The following is a 26,697-nucleotide window of genomic DNA, read 5'->3' on the forward strand; positions in this document are numbered from 1 at the left end:
TGCATGTCAAAAAATAAAATAAATACAGTTAACTTGACAGTGTTTTGCAGCGTGCCTCAGCACACGAACGTGTGAGCAGTATAAAAGAACACAGTGCTAGTAGCACTCAGTAGGAGACTAGGCTAACTGACGGAGGAAACCACCATGTCCAGCTCTTTAACATTCTCCTGGCCGCTGGTGAGACCACAGCTTCCTGACAGCTCAGGAAAGTGGCTGGCTCTGGTACCAGGGATGGATGGCGCTGGAGACTGGGCCAGGCCAGGCTTCTTAGAGGGGATGGGGGGCGGGTTGCCCCTGTCTGCTCGGGGGATGGTTGGGGAGCAGACCCCCAGAGGCAGAGCAGCACCAGAGGCCCTGGGGATGACCGGGGAGGAGGGGGTCAGGGCCAGGTTACGGTAGTCAGTGCCGAAGGGAGAGCTGTTGGGTGGCGGAGGTTTGGCCCCCTGCTGGACTGTGAAGCGGGACAGGACGTGGGTGACGGTGCTGCGGGCCAGATGCTTGGCCGGGCTGGGGACAGGGACGGGGATGCACTCAGGGGACGGGGACAGGTCTCTAGGGGAGTGGGGTAGGCTGCCACCTCCTCTTCCATCCTGCTGTGGCTCTGGATCAGTGTGGCCCTGGAACTTGTGGCGAGCAGCGTGGAAGCGCTGGTTGATGCCTGCCTGGTAGGAGGACTGGTAGCTGGGACTGGTGGCCAGGGCCAGCCGTTTGGCTAGCTGAGGAGAGGAGCACGGGGAGGAGGTGAGGGAGGAGGACCCAGTGCTGCAGGGGGACAGGCTCTGGTTCAGGAAGGCAGGGGACAGCAGGACAGGGCTGCTGTTCTCACTCCGGTTGTCCAGGCCCAGTCTGTGTGGAAGGGCGTCCTCCCTGAGGCAGTCGTGACCGTTGACTTTAGGCTCTTCACCCCCCTCTTCCTGGCTGGAGTGTGGTGTTGGTCGTAGTAGTGGTGACCCTCCACTGATATCCACAGGAGAGTCTCTCCTCTCATCCTCCTCCTCAGCTCCCCTCTCTCCCTGAAGCTCTCTCCTCAGCGCCTCCACCTGCTCCTGCAGCAGGCAGCACTGGGCCTCCTCCCTCTTGAGCCGAGAGCGGAGCTGCTCCTTCTCCGTGTCAAACTCAGCCAGCCGCTCCTCCACCCTGGCCTCCATCTGCAGGGCCCTCCTCCTTTCCTTCTGTAGCTCAGTCCTCAGGGCCAAGATCTCCCCCTGCTCCTTCTCCAGCCTACGGCTTGCCTCAGCCAGGCGGTGGTCCACCTCCAGGGCCCGCTGGCTGGCCCACTTGCACTCCTTGGCCAGGGCAGAGGAGAGCTGCTTGTGCTGCACCCGCTCCTCCTCCAGCTGCTCCAGGACCCTCTTCTGTTCCTTCTCCAGACGACGCACCTGGCCCCGCTCAAACTCCAGCTACAGGCAGAATAGAGTACAATAGGTTCAATTGTAAAAACAAAATCCTATAGCAGTTACCACTCAGATATTGATGTTAACTCTACCTGTTGCAAGAGGCGTTCCCTCTCCTTTTCCAGGATGCAAGTGACATCATCGCCCTCGGCGGTGTCCTCTGCATGCCTTCTCCTCTCCTCCTCCAGATCTGCAATGACCTGACACAACCACAGGGGGGAGATAGAGACACAGAAATGATAAGATCCCAGGTCAGGATAATCTGCTAACTAAATACAACTTCCCGGGTGGAAAAGAACCCCTTCGGGAGCAAGCTAGTTTAGTTAATCTTTAATCTAATCAAAAGTGGAGGGGTTGGCATCCAAGGCCCAGCTACAACCCCCAGCCCTACCCTCTTGTGACTGCACTCGGCTGCAGCTAGCTGGGCGAGCATCTTCTCCTGCATCCTCCTGCAGTGGGTGACCACCTGCTTGAGCACAGCCAGGGGGCTAGAGCAGGCTGAAGCCTGGTGGACCCCAGGGCTCTGCCCCCCCAACGCCTCACTGTCCCTCTGCAGAGCCAGGAACGGGTCGCTCAGGTTGTACTTCCCATAGCGCTTCTCCACATATGTGTCTCTGCACTGGGCCTGAGGGAGGAGAGGAGGCGAGGGTTGAGAAACACTGGGGTAGAGAACTGTATGTGTGTCAAAACGGGCTATATTGTGCAGAATGGTTATTGTTATTGTTCAATCTGCTTTTACTAACAATCACTTAGGTTTCTAGCTGAATAAACAGACTCTGTCCCTGAGATATTTGACCGTTTTGTAAGTATATAAGAAAGTCAAATATCATTGTCAGACAGTCACTGGTACTATGCAGCTACATGTACTATAAACAATCCATGTACTATTCACAAGTGTAACCTGGTTTCCCAGCAACGTAAAAAAGAAAAAGCCATAATCTGTTTCTTTTTCAGTTTCTGCATGCTGCCCTTTCCCTTCCTTCAGGCCTGCTGCAATAATCTTCCTTCCACTGCCTGCTAAACAGGAAGTCAGACACAGCGACAAACATAACATGCCAAGAGAAACATCAACCATATGTTCTATGGGAGTGGGGATTCCCATCCCTACCAGGAAGATTGAGATAGGAGAGAGAAAGAGAGGGTGAGAAGGAAAGAGGTAGAGCAGGCAGAGGAGGAAGAAGTAGAGAGAGAGAGGGGGGGGGGGGGGGAAGAGAGCGAGGGAGCAGGCAAAAGAGGAAAGAGCGGTAGAGAGAGAAAGAGGAAGAAGAAACAGATGTTTGTCTGTCTTCAGTCAGAGCGTTTGTAGGGTGTCTGGGCTGGTGTCTGGGCCAGGTCTAACTAGACCTTTACTCTGCCAGTGCAGGGGGAACAATGGTGACTTCAGCAACTTGCCTCTGAGCTGCCTAGTGGGGACTATTCAGTAGCCTGATGGTCTGGGGGTAGAGACTATTGGCCAGACTATCTATCAGTTTTTGCCATGCTGCTCCTATACTGCCCGCGTCTGAGTGACGGAAGCGGGGAAAACAGACCATGGCTCAGGTGGCCCCTGATGACCTTCTTGGCCTTCCTGCAACACCTGGTGTCCTGGAAGGCAGGCATTGTGCGCCCAACGGTGCGTTCGGCTGAGCAGTCGGCTAAGCAAGTAGAGTCTGGTGTGTGTCTGCTGGGCAGGAACTAAACAAATGCCAATGTCATATATAATATCTATCCATCGGTAAAGATATCGGGATACAGAGGCTGTGAAGTCTCGATCATGCTGTTATTTGATCCGGTCCGTTGGGATATGAGAGAGCAGATCAAAAAGGATGGAAAATAAGGAGAGGCAGGAAAGCACAGGAGTCCTGCAAGACCTGAAACATTTCTCTGAAACACACAGTGGGCACAGTCTGGTGCATGACAGCTAGTCATTAGCCATTACCCAATACCCCGGTCCTGTATCTGACCTGTATGACCCAGGAGAGAGAGGGAACATTCCTTAGCCTCACACATCATAACACAACCGTCTAGCGCAATGGTCCCCACACCAAGCACCAAGCCTGGTCCCAGATCTGTTTGTGCTACAGCCAACTCCTCTGACAATCGTTGTCATCCATCCAGGCCTCGAACGTTTCCAGCTCACACACGCGCACATGCGCGCTCACACACGCGCACACGCACACACACACACACACACACACACAGCAGCACAAAGGGAGGCTGTTTTGTGTTCCAGTGGTGTTTTCGAGAAGGGGGGAGTGTGAGGAGGAGGAGGACTGACATTAAACACATTCCTGATGTAGTTAATGTTTAACAACCAGGTCAACCAAAGCTTATTCACTCATTCCTGCGCTAATGTGGTGCTGATAACAGGCACGAAACGGTCCCAATTCTAAAATGGTGTACTTCCTATTTTCCCACACTAGTGTGTGCCAAATATGGGCATCTCTGGGCTCCAACTTTCTGCAGCATGCCACAGTAAGATGAGCCATGGATGGATACTGGTTAACAGTGAGAATAGCTTCAGGCATTATCATCAAACATTGTATAAACAGAACACAGGAATATCTGTCATATTAACCCAACTTGATTTCCCAGCAAACCATGCTATTATAAGAAATTAGTAAAAAAAAAAAAAAAAAGGGAAAATAACAAACTTAACCCTTTAGACTCATTGGAAAAAGGAAATCACCCAGTGACTGACAGTGACACACATACAGCACCACGTCAATGGCAGCTTGTGGCTGCTCTGTTCAGCCACATACTCAATAGTTCTCATGACATACTGGGGTGATTCAGAATTAGTAAGAGACTCTGAGCGCCTTGAGCAATAAGAATTGTTCACATCATCTGCCACTCCAAATATTGGCATGTTCATATGCTAGCTGACACACGGTTCTTTGTTTTGTAGCGAGAAATGAAAACATACACCTATTGAAAACCAAAAGAAGAAAAGTTGTTATAGTCCTCTAAGCCTTTCTCAATTTGAGTAACTATGGCATCCTTTGTGGTAATGGTGTGCACTCTTCTTTCATGTGAGTGCAAGGAGAGATTCCATATTCCAGTGTATACTGTTTTGAGGTCATCTCTGAATCATTGCTGGCCACAAAAGACTACTGCTTAGGCAACCAAGGAGCGAGTTAACAGATCAGGGGGATTTAGTGTCAGTGAAGACACACAGTCAGCCACACATCCTGACCGCTCCAGTTAAGGCCTTTGTTTATTTGTTCACTCCCAAGTCTCCCTGCTCACATAGTAATCTTCCACCCACTCAGCACGGTGCATTAAACTGCCTTGCCTTAGATGGCCAGCGCCCAGGAGATGTGTAGATTGTGGTCTAGACACAACACATGAATGATCTAGGGGGCCTTGATTTCTGTGGTTTGTTCACCTGGATACAGTTTGTTGTGCCACTCAGGTCACTTTTGTGTTTTACTTGGTACTAATCAGCAGTCACGGTGATCAATTTAAACTCAACATGACTTGTCGAACATGCAACTAAATCATAACACGTTAGCATGAGCCTGCAGCGTTTTGGGCAGATTTGAATTATGCTGCTGTTGTTCTGTTTTTTGTTGTTGTCTGTAAACCACATTGTGTATATGAATGTGATCTTCCCGAGTCTACCTTAAAAAGGATGAATGGAATATGTGGGTTATCAGGCAGAGACAATCATCAGACTGCAGACAGATAGGAGGGTAATCTTCCCACAGCCAGACAGTCTGACATCCCAGGTGCATGGACAGTATGAATTGGCATAAGTGGCTAGCACCGTGGCTGTACACTGTGGCTACTAAAGTAGAGCTTTTCCCTGGTTGGCTAAAGGACATCCTATCAATTAAAGTCAGGTTAAATCATGAGAGGTCAGGTAATGGGTAGTCTGTCTCGTCTCCAGCCGTCCCGTGTGTACAGTACAGTACCACTAGAATCATGATAAGGGTAATGGCTAACTCTGCTCTCAAACCCCTGTCCCAGTTTGTGGACCACTAACCTGGCTATCTTACACCCGCGACTCCTGTGAAGCATGAGCCAAAGGCGGTGGAGTGGAGAGTTAGGAGTCCGACAGGATGTTGACGGTTCACCTCAGTGGGAGGATTTTATTTACTATATTTACAGGTGCAGTATGACTTGGCCAGTAGAAAGAAAATACAAGCTTGAAGATGACATAAACACTTGGATGAATCAAAGATATTTTCAGCAATAAAAAACTGTTTGGGCATTCAACTACACCACATGGTCAAAAGTATGTGGACACCAGTATGTGGACATTCCAAAATCATGGGCATTAATATGGAGTTGGTACCCCCACTTTGCTGTAATAACAGCATCCACTCTTCTGGGAAGGCTTTCCACTAGATATTGGAACATTGCTGCAGGGCACTAATGTATGGGTGATTAGGCCTGGCTCGCAGTCTGCGTTTCAATTCATCCCAAAGGTCTTTGATGGGGTTGAGGTAAAAGGACTTTGTGCAGGCCAGTCAAGTTCTTCCACACCAATCTCAACAAACCACTTCTGTATGGACCTCGCTTTGTGCATGAGGGCATTGTCATGCTGAAACAGGAAAGGGCCTTCCCCAAACTGTTGCCACAAAGTTGGAAGCACAGAATTGTCTAGAATGTCGTTGTATGCTGTAGCGCTAAGATTTCCCTTCATTGGTACTAAGAGGCCTAGCCCGAACCATGAAAAACAGCCCAGACCATTATTCCTCCTCCAACAAACTTTTCAGATGACACTATGCATTCAGGCAGGTAGCGTTCTCCTGGCATCCGCCAAACCCAACCGATGTTTGGCATTGCGCATGATCTTAGGCTTGTGTGCGGCTGCTCGGCCATGGAAACCCATTTCATGAAGCTCCTGACGAACAGTTCTCATGCTGACTTTGCTTCCAGAGGCCGTTTGGAACTCAGTAGTGAGTGTTGCAACCGAGGAGAGACGAGTTTTATGCGTTACGCGCTTCAGCACTTGGCGGTCCCATTCTGTGAGCTTGTGCGGTCTACCACTTCCCGGCTGAGTTGTTGATGCTCCTAGATGTTTCCACTTCACAATAACAGCACTTGCAGTTGACCGGGGCAGCTCTTGCAGCATCCTATGATGGTGCCACGTTGAGCTCTTCGGTACGGGCCATTCTACTGCAAATGTTTGTCTATGGAGATTGCATGGCAGTCAGCAACAGGTGTGGCTGAAATACCACATACTTTTGTATAATGCCTATCACTGAACACAGGTATAGCTCCACTCTAGACACCTGTTACCTGCCCAACCTGCTATCTCACCGGCAAAGGCCAATCTGAGCATGTAGGCCTACTCTTTCCAGGAACCGTCCTTCGCTAGGAATGTTACAACATGATAGCTCAAAATACATTTCTACAATACATGCATTATTTACCACCATAGACATATCATCATTATCTCATTAACAACCGTTTCACACGAAGACACACCCCTTAGCTTGTGTCATGGTGTCCTAGGTGGGTACAATGCAGAGCCCGAAAAAATATTTATCAAACATTTTAAGGGGGGTACTTGTTTCTGAAAATACTGTCACTGAATGCATATCTATAATCCGTAACTTCTTGTCAATCCGTCTGGATTTTATAACGCATAGCCTACCACTGTCTACCACTGGCGAATTATACGGTGCCGATTCGGAGAAAAGTTTAGTTCAGACAGTTTCTATACAGATATCCACATATATACAATCTGGATGGACGGACAAGGAGTTACGGATTATAGATATGCATTCAGTAACAGGATTTTCGGGAAACAACTAACTCCCTAAACATTTTTGCCAAATATTTTTCGGCCTCCGGATTGTAGCACTGTAGGACACCATGCGTGGATGGGCATCCTATATACAGTAGGGCTGGTCAACAGGGAAATAGTATGTGCTTCAAACAAACACAAGGTAGGTTACATTTGATAATAACCCCTCAATCCTCAATCATTATTCAAATAATATATTTCACATTGCTAAATTATGTACTTCAATGGGCAGCTTTATAATGGCGTGCACAACAAACAACTTGACTGGGTTGGGGTCAATTCTAACATTAGAAATGAATTTGAATTGGCCACATACCACAGGAAGTAGAATTTGAATTAGAATTAAAGGAAGTATATTTTAATTCAATCAAATTCTAATGGCTTATTTATCTCCATATAAATGTTTATTTTGACATCATGTATACCAATACACCAATACCATGTAGCATAAGGTTGAAACATTTTAAAACCTATTCTCCTAATAATAATAAAAAAAATGATTACAGAGGTCTGGAAATATTATAAGATCATGTTGTGGGTTGTCTATGGTTGTCTATGGTTGTCTATGGTTGTCTATGATAATTCATAATTTCCTTGTTTTTAAAAATCAGAATACATTTCCCAGAATGCATTACATCAAACCCTGCAGTATTGAAGGGAACAATCTAACATTTCATGATAAAGGAAATCAGAGTTTTAATCAAACAAATATTTGAAATGGTATGTGTATTCTTTGCATTAATAAGTGGTATATCATTGATAAAGTCTTTGTCAAATGAATAAGACTTTCATGTTTCATGTCTTAGTTGAACGAGTTTGAATTACTTTAAATTCAATTCCACTTCCTTCAATTAAAATGCTGCTTCCTGTGGGGTGTTGCCAGTTCAAATTCAACTCAAATTCATTGTTTAAATTGAATTCAATCCTGACATTCCAAATTGACCCCAACCCTGGTAACAACTCCTCAGACATAATTATAAATTATAGTTTTATCTTTATGTTTCAGACCTCATATTATGGGTAATGGTGGCATCATTGATGGGCTTTTGGGTCCTGGCTGTAAATTACACAAGGGGAAAGACGATGGATAGCTCTTACCCTGAGTGCCTCGATGACCAGGTCACGAGCCTCCAGCTCTCCCTCCAGGACACTGAAGAGCATCAGCAGCTCTGGCTTGCTCAGGCTCTCCATGTTCATCTGGGGCTCCTGTGGGCAGTGGACAGGAGCTTGATCATTACAAGAGGCACAATTCATTCTCTATTCTAATGTTCACTGAAATACAATGTGCAGGAAGTTGTGTCCTTTACTCATTGTTATAATATACCAAAATAGAAGTTATGTGAATACGTTTTTTGCATTGTGTATTTATACATGATATTTGGATATGATTGGCCTATACTGTACTTAGTTTAAAGCATCCTTGAGTCCTGTGGTTCATTGTGGAACTATGATTTTTAAGATATATTTTAGAGTGCAAAATGTAGTACAAATCTGGCAAAGACTTGGATATCAGGCAATATTTTAATCCAATAGCTCCACTAATAAAACACTAGATGCATTTACCAGGCCCTACTGAGCCTGGACGATCATTAATAGAAGCTAAAAGCTTTTGTAAACAGAGAAAATCCCTGGATTTTCCACTCACTCTCGTGGCTCATTTGTCTTTGTGAGGAGCCTGTGAACATCGTACACGTGAAGACAAATGCCTCACACACACACACACACAGGCCAACATATGGGGAGCAGATTTTTCAAAAACTGTCCCAATCTGCATCCACATTGTCACAAAGTTGTCGACAATATATTAAGTAAGTGAAAATGAGCTGTTTGCCCTCATTCATTCCCCTTTGTTCATATCAAGACTCAACAAGTTGTGCTTTGCGATCCTCTCTCCCTCCAACATTTGGTTGGGCCTCTTGAGAGTTTGTGGTTCTGTTAAAAGGCAGGGTAGAGAATGTTTAAGATCTGCTGTGGTGTCTTTGTAGGCGCCATGCACTCATTACTTAGTGCAGCTGCCCTGGGTCTGTTGACAACTCTGTGGTATCCACACCTCAAACATACAACCACATTCTGACCAGCCAACACATGCCGGCCAGGCTTTGGAATCAGTGTAGTTCATACAGCATCCCACTAAGTGATGGGATCCTTAAAAGAGTAGAAAACTCACGGTGTGCTCTATGGGATATTATTAGTAGGTTGGAAAGAGACTGTCATATGAGACAAAATAATACAGTTTGACAAAATAATCAAGAGGGTGCTCTGTTGAACTCGGACGAACCAACAGGGCCAGGAGGGCTTCCTGACCAGGTGACCTGACCAGAAAAAACAGAAAAAAAAACCTGTGAGCATTACACTCTATTATGATGTCCTTGTACCTCCCCCAATCAGCATCCCCATATCGGATTATTCATGGCTATTACAGAAAACCTGAGAAAAAAAATATAAAAAAATGCTATTTTCACTGCTCTTTATTAAGCTTTACGTATCGGCCTCAAAGCCTTCGTCAGAGCTCGAAAGCTCTGGTTAGTTCCCCATCCACCCAGTACAATCTGTTAGCCATGCTGCTCCAACCGCTAAGCATTCAGCAGGCCTTCCCCAATACGAGCTCTGTGGTCGCCCAGTAGAAGTTGCCACATCATGAAGTCATCAGGAGGGGCCGCAGGAGCTCTGAGCGTTGTATAATGAGATGGGAGCTTTTATTAGAGCCGCTACTGTACAGCATCATATGGGGCTAAGCTCTCCCTGCATCTGTCATACAAATAACAAGACACTTAAAACACCTGAACGGATGTCTAGACGATGGGATATGAATCAATTCAATTCATTTTTCTGAGCTCTGGGACAATAGCAAAAGACACAGCAGCAGAAATAGAACAGAATAATATTAGGAAGCAAAATATTTGCTTCCTCTCGTCTAAATCTATTATTCCACTAAAGTTATTCCACTAATACATTATGGTTCTTTCTGGCTGTTTCATCCCAGATCCGAGAACACACTGTAGTGTGTAGCAGATCTATGATCTTTAGATATGTTTTCTTCCCTCTCCAGACCCTCATGGTTTGGTTTGTTGGCTGACCACATTGCTAGCATGCTAATTAAACTTCCCACTTCCTTCAGTCTGCTTTTACAGTCTCGCTAATTTCACAGCTGCTTGTATGACGGAATATACGCTCACTAGTAATGTGTTATTCAAATAGAAAGCATGGGTAATGTTATTAAAAGAGATGGCATGCATGGGAAAATCCAAAATATTCCCACACTCATTCATTTCCGCTTCCTAAAGAAATGCCTGCGTCTATAATCCTTTTATCCTTGTTTGTTTGAAGCCTAGTCAGCCATGTGCCCCTTGTAATGGTACATTAAACAAACATTGCCTCATAACAAACTTCTAACTAAACCTGAGGCTCTCTCTCGCTCTCTCTGTGTGTGTCTCTTTCTCTGTTTATCTCTCCGTCTCTCTGCGTATCTCTCGTTCTCTGTCTCTCTCTCTCTGTGTGTTCAAGCTTATGCAGATTTGTCATGCATTTGTCAGTTTTCTTAACTTGAACCCAGCTAGCACATATTGTTCTGAGAACCTTATGTTTATTTGTGCTTGGTGAGTGCGTGGTTGTCCTATGGTTATTTTGCATACAACCTTCTCACAACTTTCTGGAAATGTTTTTTTCATGACTTTAACAGAGCGTTTCCTAAAAGTTCAAACATGGTTACATTTCATTTCAATTTTGGAAATGTTCTGTGAACATTCTCCAACTGGTTTGACATTGGTAATGTTCCCAAATAGTTCAGAGAAGGTTAAGAAACAACGTTCATCTGTGGGAAATTCAATTCTTCAGCGTAACAACTCCTACAGGTTCTCAAGTCCAGAAAATCAACAGCGTAATGTTTGGATTCTGTCTTGTGTCAGGTGAACTGTTGTGCACTCACCTTTGGTCTAATGATTTCCCCATTATCTCCAAACTGTTCCCTTTCAATTGCTACCATGGTTATACATATGCTTTTCATTTTCTTCTTTAAGAAACATTTCAATTTAGGCACAAGTATAAAAGGTTAAAGGGAAACGTCCCATGATGGTATTGACTGTCCATTACTGCTTATCAGTGGTGGATTTAGGTATGGGCGACATGGGCAGCCGCCCAGGGAGGCCGCACAGAAACATTTGGAATGGTGACATTTGAGGCGATTGGTTTTCTATCACTCATTTGCACGTCATGTCAATGATATCATGTCACCGTGTGGGACTGTGGGTCAATTAACCTTGTCGGAGTGGGCGCCCTGATTCAAGTTTGTGAGCTAGGCAGGCTACTGCCTTGGAAGGTCTCCCACTCAGAACTATGAGATGGGGAGGGGGACGGGGGTAGGTTGACCTCAGGTTTTCCCACTGGAAGCCCGAGGTAAGGGGAATGGGGGAATCTATCAAATAGCGCACCTCTAACTTTTTACAGTACTAATGCAATTAGTAAAATCAGTCACACTACGAAATGCTACCAAATAAACCACAATTCTTTCATAATACTGTGAATATATATAGTTTCACAGACATATTGATGCATTTCTTTCTGGTTTGTGTGAAATCGTTAAGAATAATATAAAACCAGTCTGCACACCAACAAGGTGAATTGGTTTAGTCTTGACTCTTGGTCGACGGTGTTGGGGGATGGTAATGTATTGATGCTCGAGTGCCAAATCAACACAAATGGATAAGAAAAGGTCTAAGCCATCAGGTTTAAAGTTTAGGAAAAAGGGGAAAGAAGAAGAGGAGAAACGCGCAAAAGATAAAGGTATGTAGCTATGTCATCTCTTTATGAGTATAATATTATGCATGTAATGAAATAGGCTAGTATAACACTTATGTTTGTTAGCCTAGGTTGCTATGCTATTACACATAGGGCGACAATATTCAGTTTTCTGTCCAACTAGCTTACATAACATTGGATATAATTTCACAGTTTCTTCATGATAATGTGTGTAGCCTGCAGCTTCACCTGTCCTTGTGCTTGTCTCCACCCCCTCCAGGTGTCCATACTGCTTGCCCTGACCTCGAGCCTGCCTGCCACTCTGTACCTCCTGGACTCTGACCTTGTTATGATCTTGTGCCTGTCCACGACCATTCTCTTGCCTGCCCCTTGGATACGAATAAATATCAGAGACTCGAACCATCTGCCTCCTGTGTCTGCATCTGGGTCTCGCCCTGTGCCCTTATACTAGCACATTACTGATTTGGTTAACTTTCATTGAGGTGACATCATAAAGGTTTTCTGTGATTGTATTGACTAGGTCCTGAGCTCAGTAAGGGGAATTTCCAATGCTGTTAGCTAACTTAAAACACATATATATTATGCTGATATTTTGTATCTTTTGTGATATATTTTGGGGTGTCTTATGACTAGAATTAGCCAAGGAGGTTGTATGGTTCATTTGGTTCCTATTCTGAAAGTTTGTGTAAGGGGTGCGTAACTGGTGGCAGGGAAGTCAGACGCAGGAGAGCAGAACTAGGTAATAGCCGGAGCAGTTTAATTGCAAAACCAACGACATAAAGAAATAACCAACATGGGTACAAAACCCGACGCGCACCAGTAAACTTGTCCACAAGCACTTAAAAACAATTCCACACAAAGACATGGGGGTACAGAGGGTTAAATACACAACACTAAATTAGAAAATGAAACCAGGTGTATAGGAAAACAAGACAAAACAAATGGAAAATGAAAAGTGGATCGACGATGGCTAGAAGAACGGTGACGCTGACCGCCGCCTGAACAAGAAGAGGAACCGACTTTAGTGGAAGTCGTGACAGTACCCCCCCCCCCCCCCCCCCCCGAACGCCGCCCACTCCCCCGGACGGTCCTGGCAATAAGACCTCCGAAACCTACCCACATCCTGGTTAACTCTCTACACCTGCCAGTTACTATCGGGGTGAAAACCCGAGGTAAGGCTGATCGAGACCCCCAGATGTTCCATGAATGCCCTCCAGACCCTCACAGTAAACTGGGGACCCCGATCAGAAACTATGTCCTCAGGCACCCCGTAGTGCCGGAAGACGTGTATAAACAAGACCTCCGCAGTCTGTAGGGCCGTAGGGAGACCGGGCAGAGGGAGGAGATGGCAGGACTTAGAAAAATGGTACACAACAACCAGGATCCTGGTGTTACCCTGTGAGGGAGGAAGATCAGTAAGGAAATCCACCGACAGGTGCAAGCATGGCCGTTGTGGAACGGGTAAGGGGTGTAGCTTACCTCTGGGAAGGGTGCCTAGGAGCCTTACACTGAGGCACACACCGAGCAGGAGGAAATGCGGTCACTCTCCATTACCACACCTGAGGTGGAAATGCGGTACCCTTGGAAGGAGACGGATTGTTGGAAGAACAGGCATTTCTCAGCCTTGACGTACAGGTCACGGTCCAACAGACGACCAAGCACCCTGCGCACCAGGGACACATGCTCGGGGCGTGTAGTGGAGTATATCAGAATGTCATCAATATACACCACTACACCCTGCCCGTGCAGGTCCCTGAAAATCTTGTCTACAAAGGCTTGGAAGACTGATGGAGCATTCATCAACCCGTACGGCATGACGAGGTACTCATAATGCCCTGAGGTAGTACTAAAAGCGATCTTCCACTCGTCTCCCTCCCGGATACGCATCAGGTTGTAAGCGCTCCTGAGATCTAGCTTGGTGAAGAAGCGCGCCCCATAAATTGATTCAATCACTGTGGCTATGAGAGGTAGCGGGTAACTGTACCTCACCGTGATCTGATTTAGACCTCTACAGTCAATGCACGGGCGCAGACCTCCCTCCTTTTTCTTCACAAAAACGAAACTTGAGGAGGCGGGTGAAGTGTAGGACCGAATGTACCCCTGATGCAGGGATTCGGAGACATATGTTTCCATAGCCGCCGTCTCCGCCTGTGACAGGGGATGCACATGACTCCTGGGAAGTGCAGTGTCTACCAGGGGATTTATCGCACAATCCCGCCGTCGATGGGGTGGTATTTGAGTCGCCGTCTTTTTATGCCAAATCGGCATATTCAGGAGGGATGCGCACGGTGGTAACCTGGTCTGGACTTTCCACCGTAGTAGCACCAACAGAAACCCCTAAACATCTCCCCGAGCACTCTTGCTACCACCCCGTGAGAGCCCTCTGTTGCCACGAAACAGTGGGGTCATGACAGGCTAACCAGGGTAGGCCTAGCACCACGGGAAACGCAGGAGAGTCAATAAGAAAGAGACTGATTCTCTCCTTGTGATCCCCCTGCGTCACCATACCCAGGGGAGTGGTGGCCTCCCTAATCAACCCTGACCCTAATGGTCGACTGTCTAAGGCGTGAACGGGGAAGGGCACTGCCACGGGAACAATGGGGATCCCTAAACTATGGGCGAACGATCTGTCTATAAAGCTTCCTACCGCGCCTGAATCGACGAGCACCTTATACTGGAAAAGTTACATACAAAAACATGTGTGCAACAGAAGGCTCTGGGTGAGAATGGTGCCGGCTCACCTGGGGTGACACCAGAGTGCCCTGCCTGCTGCCTCGATACCCAGAGGAACCAACCCAGCACCGACCGGCAGTGTGACCTCTGCGGCCACAGATAGTGCACGAGACGGAACCTCCTCCAGTCTCCCTATGCACAGCCCCTCCCAGCTCCATGGGCATCGGAGCGGTGGTGCTGGGGGATGGAACCGACAGACCCCGCTCTGGACATCCGCGGGTAGCCAGCAGGTTATCCAACCGAATGGACAGGTCCACCAGCTGGTCGAAGGTGAGGGTGGTGTCCCTGCAGGCCAACTCCCGACGGACGTCCTCATGCAAACTGCAGCGATAGTGGTCGATCAGGGCCCTGTCGCTCCATCCCATGCCGGCGGCCAGCGTTCGAAAGTCCATGGCGAACTCCTGGACACTCCTCGTCCCCTGCCTCAGATGGTAGAGACGTTCACCTCAAAATGGTCCAGCGCCACGTCTCCTTCTCCCCACACGGTGTTGGCCCACTCCAGGGCTTTCCCTGAGAGGCACGAGACGAGGGCGGACACCCTCTCACGGCCCGAAGGAGCCGGATGGACGGTTGCCAGGTAGAGATCTAGCTGCAATAGGAAACCCTGGCAGCGTGCAGCCGTCCCGCCGTACACCTGGGGATGGGCGAGACGAATCCCACTGGGACCGGGTGAAGAGGAGGCAAGTAGTGGAGGCCCTGGTTGTGCTGGTGGAGGCACTAGAGTAACTCCCTGTCTCTCCCAGCAGTCCATGGTTTGGACGATGCCGCCCCTGGCGGCGCCGAGATGGTGGATCACCGTCGCTTGCTCCTGGAGGCGCTCCTTGACCCCTATACCAGGGACACCTGCTCCTGCTGACTCCATATGTTGGTGTCAAATTCTGTAAGGGGTGCATAACTGGTGGCAGGGAAGTCAGATGCAGGAGAGCAGAACTAGGTAATCGGCGGAGCAGTTTAGTTTCAAAACCAACGGCATAAAGAAATAACCAACATGGGTACAAAACCCGACGCGCACCAGTAAACATATGCACAAGCACTTACAACAAACAATTCCACACAAAGACATGGGGGGAACAGAGGGTTAAATACACAACAATAAATGAGGGAAATTAAAACCAGGTGTGTTGGAAATCAAGACAAAACAAATGGAAAATGAAAAGTGGATCGACGATGGCTAGAAGACGGGTGATGCCGACCGCCAAACGCCGCCCAAACAAAGAGAGGAACCGACTTCGGTGGAAGTCGTGACAGTTTGATAAATTGTGCATAATGACATTTAATTGGGCAACAAATGTATTTAGGGAGTCAGACTCATATACTGATTTTCAATGCAAATTCAGGGGGACTTCTGAAGTATTTTGGAGCATCCTCTGGTACTGGCCAGGATGAGGAGCCATCTATCTCCTCAGCCACACAGGCCTCTTCAGAAATTATCTCGGAGCCTTGGGATGCGGAGCTATCCACCTCAGCCAGGTGTCTTCACAAATGTTGTCTGAGCCTGAGGATGAGGATTAAGACCCATTTGCTTCCACTTCTCCCCAGCAGGATTCTTCAGGTGTGTTTATGGTCACAGGCACTTGTGTGTGTTTGGGTACATGTACATGTGTTTGTGTGCATCCCTGCGTAACATAAACAAAATCAATAATTTCCCTTTTGCAAAGTTTTAAGTTTCAGTTCTGACTGACAGAATTCGGACACAACTAGTTTGCAGAGGACGAAGTGAGGTACCACTTAACTTTGTTTTCCCAAGGAATGAGAGTGATGGAAGAAGTTGCCACCACCAGTATTTCAGGAAGACCTTGGTGATTGGTGAAAAAATCCCTAGAAGTTGGTTGGTGTATTCTGAAAGAAACAGCCTCTTCTGCTTCTGCTGCAAACTCTATTCTAATAAGAAAATTTAGCAAACTCAGGACTGACAGACTGGAAACATGCAAGTTATTTGCTGACTTCACACCCCTTTTAAAAAAGGGGAAACAATTGATAAGCGTGAGATGGCACTTATGGAGGCTGAGAGGATAAGATGGAGAGAGGTGTTGACACGTCTGACTGCTATTGTGCAGTCTCTGGCAATTAGAAATCTGGCACTAAGGGGACACACAGAAACATTGTACTCTCCATCAAATGGACATTTTCTCAAAGAGGTTGAACTGATGGCACAATTTGATTGGGTCATGAGAGAGCACCTTAACCGTGTCCAAAAAGGGACCTCAAGTCCCTTTTTGAACACATTGATTTGAACACATTGATTTGTTGAGCAGCAAGGTCATTTCAATAATGGTGAGTGACGTCAAGCTGGAAAAATTCCTCTTTATCATTCTAGATTGCACCTCAGATGTCAGCCACACTGAACAGTTGTCAGTTGTGACTAGAAGTGTGTCACTGGAGGAGTTCCACATAAAGGAACATTTTATGGGGGTTTTGGAGGCCACGGGCCAACATTTGGCATCCCTGATTCTCAAAAGATTAGAGGAGCTACAAATTCCTTTTGAGGACTGCAGAGAACAGTGTTTTGATAATGGGGCCAACATGAGAGGCAAGAACAGAGGTGTCCAAGTCAGACTCCTGGAAATGAATCCAAAAGCTCTATTTGTGCCATGTGGGGCTCAAACATTGAACCTGGTTGTGGCTGATGCAGCTAAAAGTTATGTTGATGCCATAGGTTACTTTGGCATCTTACACAAACTGTACACCTTGTTCTCAGCCTCCACACAGCGATGGGCCATCCTGAAAAAACATGTGGACATCACTTTGAAGATGTGGACTGAGACAAGGTGGGAGAGTAGAGTTAAGGGTGTCGAGCCACTGAGGTATCAGGCAGCAGCGGTGAGAGAGGCACTGATTGAGGTGAGGGATCAAACCAAAGACTGTGATAAAGATTGAGGCCCAGTCCTCGTCAGAGGAGGTGGGATCATACCGCTTCAGCATCTGGTGTAGTATGACATCTTGAGCCAGATCCAACATGTGAGCAATCTGATGCAGTCTCCCAGTATGCATGTGGATGTTGCAGTCAGTCCTCTCAGAAAGACAGAGAGAAGACTCAGCAACTATAGGGCATCATGCTTTATGACTGCACAAACGCCAACCAAGGACATTTGCGAGGGTATGAATGTAGAGGCCGTTCTACAACAAAAAAAAGGCTGATGTCCACAAAGCTGCACTTTTCATACAACTCATTTGATGAGCCTTTCAGTGATGCCCTAAAGAAGCTGGAGGTGACATTTTTCAATATCGTTGTTGATTCTGCAACCTCAGCCCTTTAGGAAAGATTTTACACATTGGAAAATGTGGGAGAGAAGTTTGGAGTGCTGTCAACTGTCGAAAGTCTCTCAAACAAGGAGCTGACAGAACAGTGTGAGGCCCTTATAATATGACACTGCACTATAAAGAACACTCATACTTGGATGGCAGAGAGCTTGCACAGGAACTGAAGAACTTTCCTGACTTGCCATCGAAGACCATAACCCTGCTTGAGCTGCTGATATTTATACACGAAAGGGAGCTCTCGGAAATGTATGAAGTGGGGGTTCGCCCAGGGAGTCATACAAGCTAGAACCGCCACTGCTGCTTATCAGATATTAACCATCATTTATTCATTTAAAAAAAAAATTTAACAAAATATTTCAGTTGTTGAGTATATTACATTAGTTTTATTTGATTACTTGATTATTTCATTCCAAGTCATCATCTCATTTCTATAGCGGTGCTCCCTATGAAGTCTGCCAAGATCACTATTTTGCAGTTCTTCAAAGTAAATAAAGCATACTTTTATGACTGCTGAATACCAACTGTCAATCACTTTGATCATGTATTTTCAAGTAGAGATACTTTGCGAAGCAACAGCTGCTCTCTCACAATCGCTGCTCTCCCCTCACAATCCGCATTCTTGTTTCTTCCAAAGCAGGCATAAAAGAAACACAGACTGGATAAATAAAGATGCGTAATAGATTATTGTCATTGTAGTTAATTACCACATTTTATGCGCTAAATTATGTGGAATATTGGCCTGTTGGAAACTACAACTCCCTACAATATTGCACAGTTCAGGCTTGATCTGATGTATCTTTAGAGAAACTGTGAAATTGACCTCACATTTTAAAAAAAAATACGAAATGGAATTAAAATAATTCAACCAACATATGTAATTTAGTTTAGTTTAATTTAGTTTAAAAAATGAAAAATAACCAAAATGTTGGTTAATCGCTCAGCACTACTAGCTAGCAACAGTTAATTAGCTAAATGTCCACAAATGTTTCATACGTGTTTTGACCTGCCCCGAAATCGATATAGTGATTCACAGTTGATTTTGGTATTTTAAACTGCATGTCATGATCGCGTCTGGTGGGGATAGACAAAATCAACATGCGCATAATGGCGCACTCGCGTGGCTGGCGAAGTCAGCATGTAAGAATGGTATTTAAAAACATACATTCTGTTAAGAAACCTTTCCATACAAAACACAAGAAAACTTCAGTGATGTTCAGAGAAGGTTCTAAGAATGTTATATAAAAACGGATACATTCGTTCTCAGTATCAACAAAACACTCTAAGGTAAATCAGAAATGTGTAGTTCTGACTATGCTCAATCGGTAATGATATTAAAAGCAAATAGTTATAAAATGTATTTAACAATCCCTTGAAAAAGGCACGTAGTTGTCAATGATTTTAGCGTAGCTGGGTTCTCCTTGCCTCCCCAGCAATCAAATCAAAAGTATTGTGACATTTTATTGAAAACGACCTATTGGCCACAGCTGATCTTAATAAAACCTCCCAGGAAAACTTTCAAGGATCCAGAGTAAAACATTCTCAGAACCTCACTGCAACCTACAAATAAACGTTCCCAGAACAGGAACATTTTTCACTTTTGTTCTCAGAACGTTTAAAAAACATTCAGTTTTACCAGTCAGGAAAAGTATGGCTTCTTTCCTACAAACAATTTGAAACCAAAAACATACGTTCTGACAACTTCCAAGGAATGAAATGTGATAGCTGGGGAAGATAGCGCCCGGAGAAGAGAGGCAGACGTAATTACGTGTCCCTAACCGATTGTGTTTTATTGTTTGCTTATTTTTGTAACTTATTTTGTACATAATTTTGCCGCTACCGTCTCTTATGACCAAAAATAACTTCTGGACATCAGGACGGCAGAATCCTTTTTTCTTTTAACAAGTCTGACGAGCCCGACGCGAACGATATACTGCTTTCTCGGGAACAGGCCCAGATATCTGTGATTTACGTGAAGAGGAGGTGGAGAAAAAGGGCCCAAAGTGCGGGATGCCTTGTGAGAACTTGAAGTAGATCGAATAATCCCACACTTCCTTCCATTCTACTAGCAAACGTTCTCTTTGGAGAATAATATAGATGACCTACGCGCAAGATTAAACTACCAACGTGACATTCAAAACTGTAATATCTTATTCTTCACGGAATGATGGCTGAACGACGACACTTTCAACATACGAGCAATTGAAAGTGTCGTTGTTCAGCCATGATTCTGCTACAGCTGATTATACGCTGTACCGGCAAGATAGAACAGCAGCGTCTGGTAAGACAAGGGGCAATGGGCTATGTATTTTTGTAAATAACAACTGGTGCACGATATCTAAGGAAGTATCAAGCTATTACTCGCCTGAGGTAGAGTGTCTCATGATAAGCTGTAGACCACACTATCTACAGTTGAAGTCGAAAGTTTACATACAGTTAGGTTGGAGTCATTAAAACTAGTTTTTCAACCACTCCACAAATGTCTTGTTAACAAACTATAGTTTTGGCAAGTTGGTTAGGACATCTGCTTTGTGCATGACACAAGTAATTTTTCCAACAATTGTTTACAGACAGATTATTTCACTTATAATTCACTGTATCACAATTCCAGTGGGTCAGAAGTTTACATACACTAAGTTGACTGAGCCTTTAAACAGTTTGGAAAATTACAGAAAATTATGTTATGGCTTTAGAAGCTTCTGATAGGCTAATTGACATAATTTGAGTCAATTGGAGGTGTACCTGTGGATGTATTTCAAGGCCTACCTTCAAACTCAGTGCCTCTTTGCTTGACATCATGAGAAAATCAAAATAAATCAGTCAAGACCTCAGAAAACAATTGTAGAACTCCACAAGTCTGGTTCATCCGTGGGAGCAATTTCCAAACACCTGAAGGTACCACGTTCATCTGTACAAACAATAGTACGCAAGTATAAACACCATGGGACCACGCAGCCATCATACCGCTCAGGAAGGAGACGCGTTTTGTCTCCTAGAGATGAATGTACTTTAGTGTGAAAAGTGCAAATCAATCCCAGAACAACAGCAAAGGACCTTGTGAAGATGCTGGAGGAAACAGGTACAAAAGTATCTATATCCACAGTAAAACGAGTCCTATATCGACATAACCTGAAAGGCCGCTCAGCAAGGAAGAAGCCACTGCTCCAAAACCGCCATAAAAAAAGCCAGACTACGGTATGCAACTGCATATCGGGACAAAGATCGTACTTTTTGGAGAAATGTCCTCTGGTCTGATGAAACAAAAATATAACTGTTTGGCCATAATGACAATCAATGTTTTTGAAGGACAAAGGGGGACACCATCCCAACCATGAAGCACGGGGGTGGCAGCATCATGTTGTGGGGGTGCAATATATCATGTTGTGGATATATTGAAGAAACATCTCAAGACATCAGTCAGGAAGTTAAAGCTTAGTCACAAATGGGTTTTCCAAACGGACAATGACCCCAACCATACTTCCAAAGTTGTGGCAAAATGGCTTAAGGACAACAAAGTCAAGGTATTGGAGTGGCCATCACAAAGCCCTGACCTCAATCCCATAGAACATTTGTGGGCAGAACTGAAAAAGCATGTGCGAGCAAGGAGGCCTACAAAGCTGACTCAGTTACACCAGCTCTGTCAGGAGGAATGGGCCAAAATTCACCCAACTTATTGTGGGAAGCTTGTGGAAGGCTACCCAAAATGTTTGTCCCAAGTTAAACAATTTAGAGGCAACGCTACCAAATACTAATTGAGTGTATGTAAACCTCTGACCCACTGGGAATGTGATAAAATAAATAAAAGCTGAAATAAATCATTCTCTCAATCCATTATTCTGACATTTTACATTCTTAAAATAAAGTGGTGATCCTTACTGAACTAAGACAGAGAATTTTTACTTTGATGAAATGTCAGGAATTGTGAAAAACTGAGTTTAAATGTATTTGGCTAAGGAGTATGTAAACTTCTGACTTCAACCGTACCTAGAGAGTTTTCATATGTATTTTTCGTAGCTGTTTTACATACCACCACAGTCAGAGGCTGGCACTAAGACAGCCTTGAATGAGCTGTATTCTGCCGTAAGCAAACAAGAAAACGCTCACCCAGAGGCAGCGTTCCTAGTAGCTAGGGATTTAATGCAGGGAAACTTAAATCCGTTTTACCAAATTTCTGTCAGCATGTTAAATGTGCAACCAAAGCAAAAAAAAACTCTGAACCACCTTTACTCCACATACAGAGACGCATACAAAGTCTCCCTCGCTCTCCATTTGGCAAATCTGACCATAATTCTATCCTCCTGATTCCTGCTTACAAGCAAAAATCAAAGCAGGAAGCACCAGTGACTAGATCAATAAAAAAAAGTGGTCAGAAGAAGCAGATGCTAAGCTACAGGACTGTTTTGCTAGCACAGACTGGAATATGTTCCGGGATTCCTCCGATGGCATTGAGGAGTACACCACATCCGTCATTGGCATCATCAATAAGTGCATCATGATGTTGTCCCCACAGTGGCCGTGCATACATACCCCAACCAGAAGTCATGTATTACAGGCAACATCCGCACTGAGCTAATGGCTAGAGCTGCTGCTGTCAAGGAGCGGGACGCTAACCCGGAAGCTTATTAGAAATCCCGCTATGCCCTCCGAAGAACCCTGAAACAGGCAATGTGTCAATATAGGACTAAGATTGAATCGTACAACACCATTTCTGATGCTCGTCAGATGTGGCAAGGCTTGCAAACCATTGCAGACTACAAAGGGAAGCACAGCCGAAAGTTGCCCAGTGACACAAGCCTACCAGACGAGCTAAACTACTTCTATGATCGCTTCAGGGCAAATGGCACTGAAACATGCATGAGAGCGTTAGCTGTTCAGGGAAGACTTTGAGTTCATGCTCTCCACAGCCGATGTGAATAAGACCTTTAAACAGGTCAACATTCCCAAGGCCGCAGGGCCAGACGGATTACCAGGACATGTACTGCGAGCATGCGCTAACCAACTGGCAAGTGTCTTCACTGACATCAACAGATCCACAGATAATGCAATCTCTATTGCACTCCGCACTGCTCTTTCCCACCTGGACAAAAGGAACACCTATGTGAGAATGCTATTGTCTACAGCTCAGCGTTCAACACCATAGTGCCTTCAAAGCTCATCAATAAGCTAAGGACCCTGGGACTAAACACCTCCCTCTGCAACTGGATCCTGGACATCCTGACGGCTGCCCCCAGGTGGTAAGGGTAGGTAACAACACATCCGCCACACACGACTCCAACACCATCATTAAGTTTGCCGATGACACAACAGTGGTAGGCCTGCTACTCTCTGTTGTTATCATCTATGCATAGCCAATTTAGTAACTCTATTCACATGTACAGTGGGGCAAAAAAGTATTTAGTCAGCCACCAACTGTGCATGTTCTCCAAACTTAAAAAGATGAGAGTGAGAGGCCTGTAATTTTCATCATAGGTACACTTCAACTATGACAGACAAAATGAGAAAAGTAAATCCAGAAAATCACATTGTAGGATTTGTAATTAATTTATTTGCAAATTATGGTGGAAAATAAGTTTTTTGTCACCTACAAACAAACAAGATTTCTGGCTCTCACAGTCCTGTAACTTCTTCTTTAAGAGGCTCCTCTGTCCTTCACTCATTACCTGTATTAATGGCACCTGTTTGACTTGTTATCAGTATAACATACACCTGTCCACAACCTCAAACAGTCACACTCCAAACTCCACTATGGCCAAGACCAAAGAGCTGTCAAAGGACCCCAGAAACAAAATTGTAGACCTGCACCAGGCTGGGAAGACTGAATCTGCAATAGGTAAGCAGCTTGGTTTGAAGAAATCAACTGTGGGAGCAATTATCAGGAAATGGAAGACATACAAGACCACTGATAATCTCCCTCGATCTGGGGCTCCACGCAAGATCTCACCCCGTGGGGTCAAAATGATCACAAGAACAGTGAGCAAAAATCCCAGAACCACACGGGGGGACCTAGTGAATGACCTGCAGAGAGCTGGGACCAAAGTAACAAAGCCTACCATCAGTAACACAATACGCCGCCAGGGACTCAAATCCTGCAGTGCCAGACGTGTCCCCCCTGCTTAAGCCAGTACATGTCCAGGCCCGTCTGAAGTTTGCTAGAGAGCATTTGGATGATCCAGAAGAAGATTGGGAGAATGTCATATGGTCAGATGAAACCAAAATATAACTTTTTGGTAAAAACTCAACTCGTCGTGTTTGGAGGACAAAGAATGCTGAGTTGCATCCAAAGAACACCATACCTACTGTGAAGCATGGGGGTGGAAACATCATGCTTTGGGGCTGTTTTTCTGCAAAGGGACCAGGACGACTGATCCGTGTAAAGGAAAGAATGAATGGAGCCATGTATCGTGAGATGTTGAGTGAAAACCTCCTTCCATCAGCAAGGGCATTGAAGATGAAACGTGGCTGGGTCTTTCAGCATGACAATGATCCCAAACACACCGCCCGGGCAACGAAGCAGTGGCTTCTTAAGAAGCATTTCAAGGTCCTGGAGTGGCCTAGCCAGTCTCCAGATCTCAACCCCATAGAAAATCTTTGGAGGGAGTTGAAAGTCCGTGTTGCCCAGCAACAGCCCCAAAACATCACTGCTCTAGAGGAGATCTGCATGGAGGAATGGGCCAAAATACCAGCAACAGTGTGTGAAAACCTTGTGAAGACTTACAGAAAACATTTGACCTCTGTCATTGCCAACAAATGTTATATAACAAAAATATTGAGATAAACTTTTGTTATTGACCAAATACTTATTTTCCACCATAATTTGCAAATAAATTCATTAAAAATTCTACAATTTGATTTTCTGGATTTTTTTTCTCATTTTGTCTATCATATTCGAAGTGTACCTATGATGGAAATTAAAGGCCTCTCTCATCTTTTTAAGTGGGAGAACTTGCACAATTGGTGGCTGACTAAATACTTTTTTGCCCCACTGTACATATTACTTCAACTAACTGGTGCCCATGCATATTGACTCTGTACCAGTACCCCCCTGTATATAGTCTCGCTATTGTTATTTTACTGTTGCTCTTTAATGACTTGTTTCTTTTACTTCTTATTCTTATCCATATATATATATATATATATTTAACTACATTGTTGGTTAGGGGCTTGTAAGTAAGCATTTCACTGTAAGGTGTTGTATTTGGCGCATGTGACTAACAAAATTTGATTTGATTTGACCAACATACTTTTCAGCTCTGGCTAAGCCAATCAGTACTGTCCATGAGTCACAGCACAGAAGTAGCAGATGCCTTTGGCCTGACTGACTGACTAACTGGCTCAGTCTCTGCAGGTCATAGCCCAAAGCCCGGCAGATGGCGATATTGAGTTCATTTTACCTCCAAACATGTTGTATGCAGCCGGCAATACACACATATCCCCCATGGACCGGTTCATATCTAAAACATTCTCCTCTATTCAGACTGCAAAGGCTTCGATTTTCTACTTAACTTTAAGAAGGTGGGGGAAAAAAACTAGGAAAATATACATTCTTCCTTATGAAACACAATCTTCCACCACAATGCTAGAGCGGCTAAATACTAATCCCAGAGTTGCGTATCGCGTTCGGCCAATCAGGTTGCAGCTGTCTGTTGTTTACCCCTGCCTGAACGCGGGGCGCAACATCAGGAAGTAGCATTCCTAGGCATTAGCCATTCTATCATGTTGGTGGAAAATTGTGTTTCATAAAGAAAGTACGCGTATTCTGCCCGTTTTTTTCCAACCTTATCACCATTAAATAAAATTAAGGAGGACATCGAAGCCTTTGCAGCTTGAATTGATAAGGTTTTAGATACAAACGGTCCACGAGGGATATGAGTGTATTACCGGCTGCATGACAATTCGTTTGGACGGTAAAATGAACTCAATATCGCCACCTGCCAGCCTTTGGGCTAAGCAGGTCACAACAGACAACTCTTTGTGTCAAGAGACGGGATCAGATCAAAGTAATAACTGACATTCCTTTTCAAAGTCAGTAGCATACTGTAGCTACCTAAATGTGTGTTCTCATGCATGTCTGTGTGCAATAATTAGAATTTCAGTATCATGTCAGTGCTATTACATTTTTTTTTTAAATAATCCCTTTTGTAAAGACATTATAATGAATTTACGTCCTCCTGGTTCATTTCAATGACCTGACCTCAATGGTCGGACCTCACATTAACAGCTTTAGGAAATACTAGCTAAACGTCTCAATGATACATCAAAACTAGTGGATAAACTACTCCTGCAGTCTTGTCTATTTGTTGCAACAATGTTACAATGTAAAATGAGGTAGAAAATACAACACTAGACAATAAATAGACAATTTATAACGTTTGTCAGTCACATGATATAGTCCGGTTTCACATCACTAAATTAAGGACAGACTTTGATTATAAGCATGTCTACCAAATCAGGATAAGTAAAACAGAGAAACAAGCACAACACATAAATAATATATATGTCTATAGTATTAGCCAATCTCTATCTGGACATTGAAGATCCTACAAAACCCCTCTAAATTTACTTGAGTTAATGAGCAACAATATTTCATGTATGTTTCACTTCTCTACATTTTCTTGAATAGGCTACTGCTGATAATCCAATAATTTAAGAATAAACAATTGTATTACGACAGCTGTGTGTGATTCGAGTGTCTGGCTATTCATAATTGTATAAAAGTTCATCCTCGACAATTAACATACCTTCATATGTCTTTTCAATGCCTTTGTAAACTCCAACATCAACTTTGCCAATTGTTAAAGATTGTCTTGTCTTGCGTCT

The 26,697-nt window shown here is 44.8% G+C and overlaps 1 protein-coding gene across 2 annotated transcripts; it reads right to left on the reverse strand.

Moving 5' to 3' along the window:
• LOC139414227 (CTTNBP2 N-terminal-like protein) lies at window positions 1-26,697 on the reverse strand. Of its 2 annotated transcripts, XM_071162123.1 has the most exons (5): window positions 26,619-26,693; window positions 8,233-8,340; window positions 1,786-2,019; window positions 1,487-1,594; window positions 1-1,400 (listed from the first exon to the last, which is right to left on the reverse strand). In XM_071162123.1, exons 1-5 carry the CDS (start codon window positions 26,655-26,657, stop codon window positions 123-125), a joined length of 1,767 nt encoding a protein of 588 aa, XP_071018224.1. In that variant the 5' UTR covers window positions 26,658-26,693; the 3' UTR covers window positions 1-122. The 2 variants fall into 2 exon arrangements, with proteins under 2 accessions (XP_071018224.1, XP_071018223.1); XM_071162122.1 differs by lacking the exon at window positions 1,786-2,019 and having other exon boundaries at window positions 26,619-26,697.

The sequence above is a fragment of the Oncorhynchus clarkii genome, chromosome 7 (genome assembly GCF_045791955.1).
Source record: "Oncorhynchus clarkii lewisi isolate Uvic-CL-2024 chromosome 7, UVic_Ocla_1.0, whole genome shotgun sequence".
Lineage (NCBI taxonomy): Eukaryota > Metazoa > Chordata > Actinopteri > Salmoniformes > Salmonidae > Oncorhynchus > Oncorhynchus clarkii.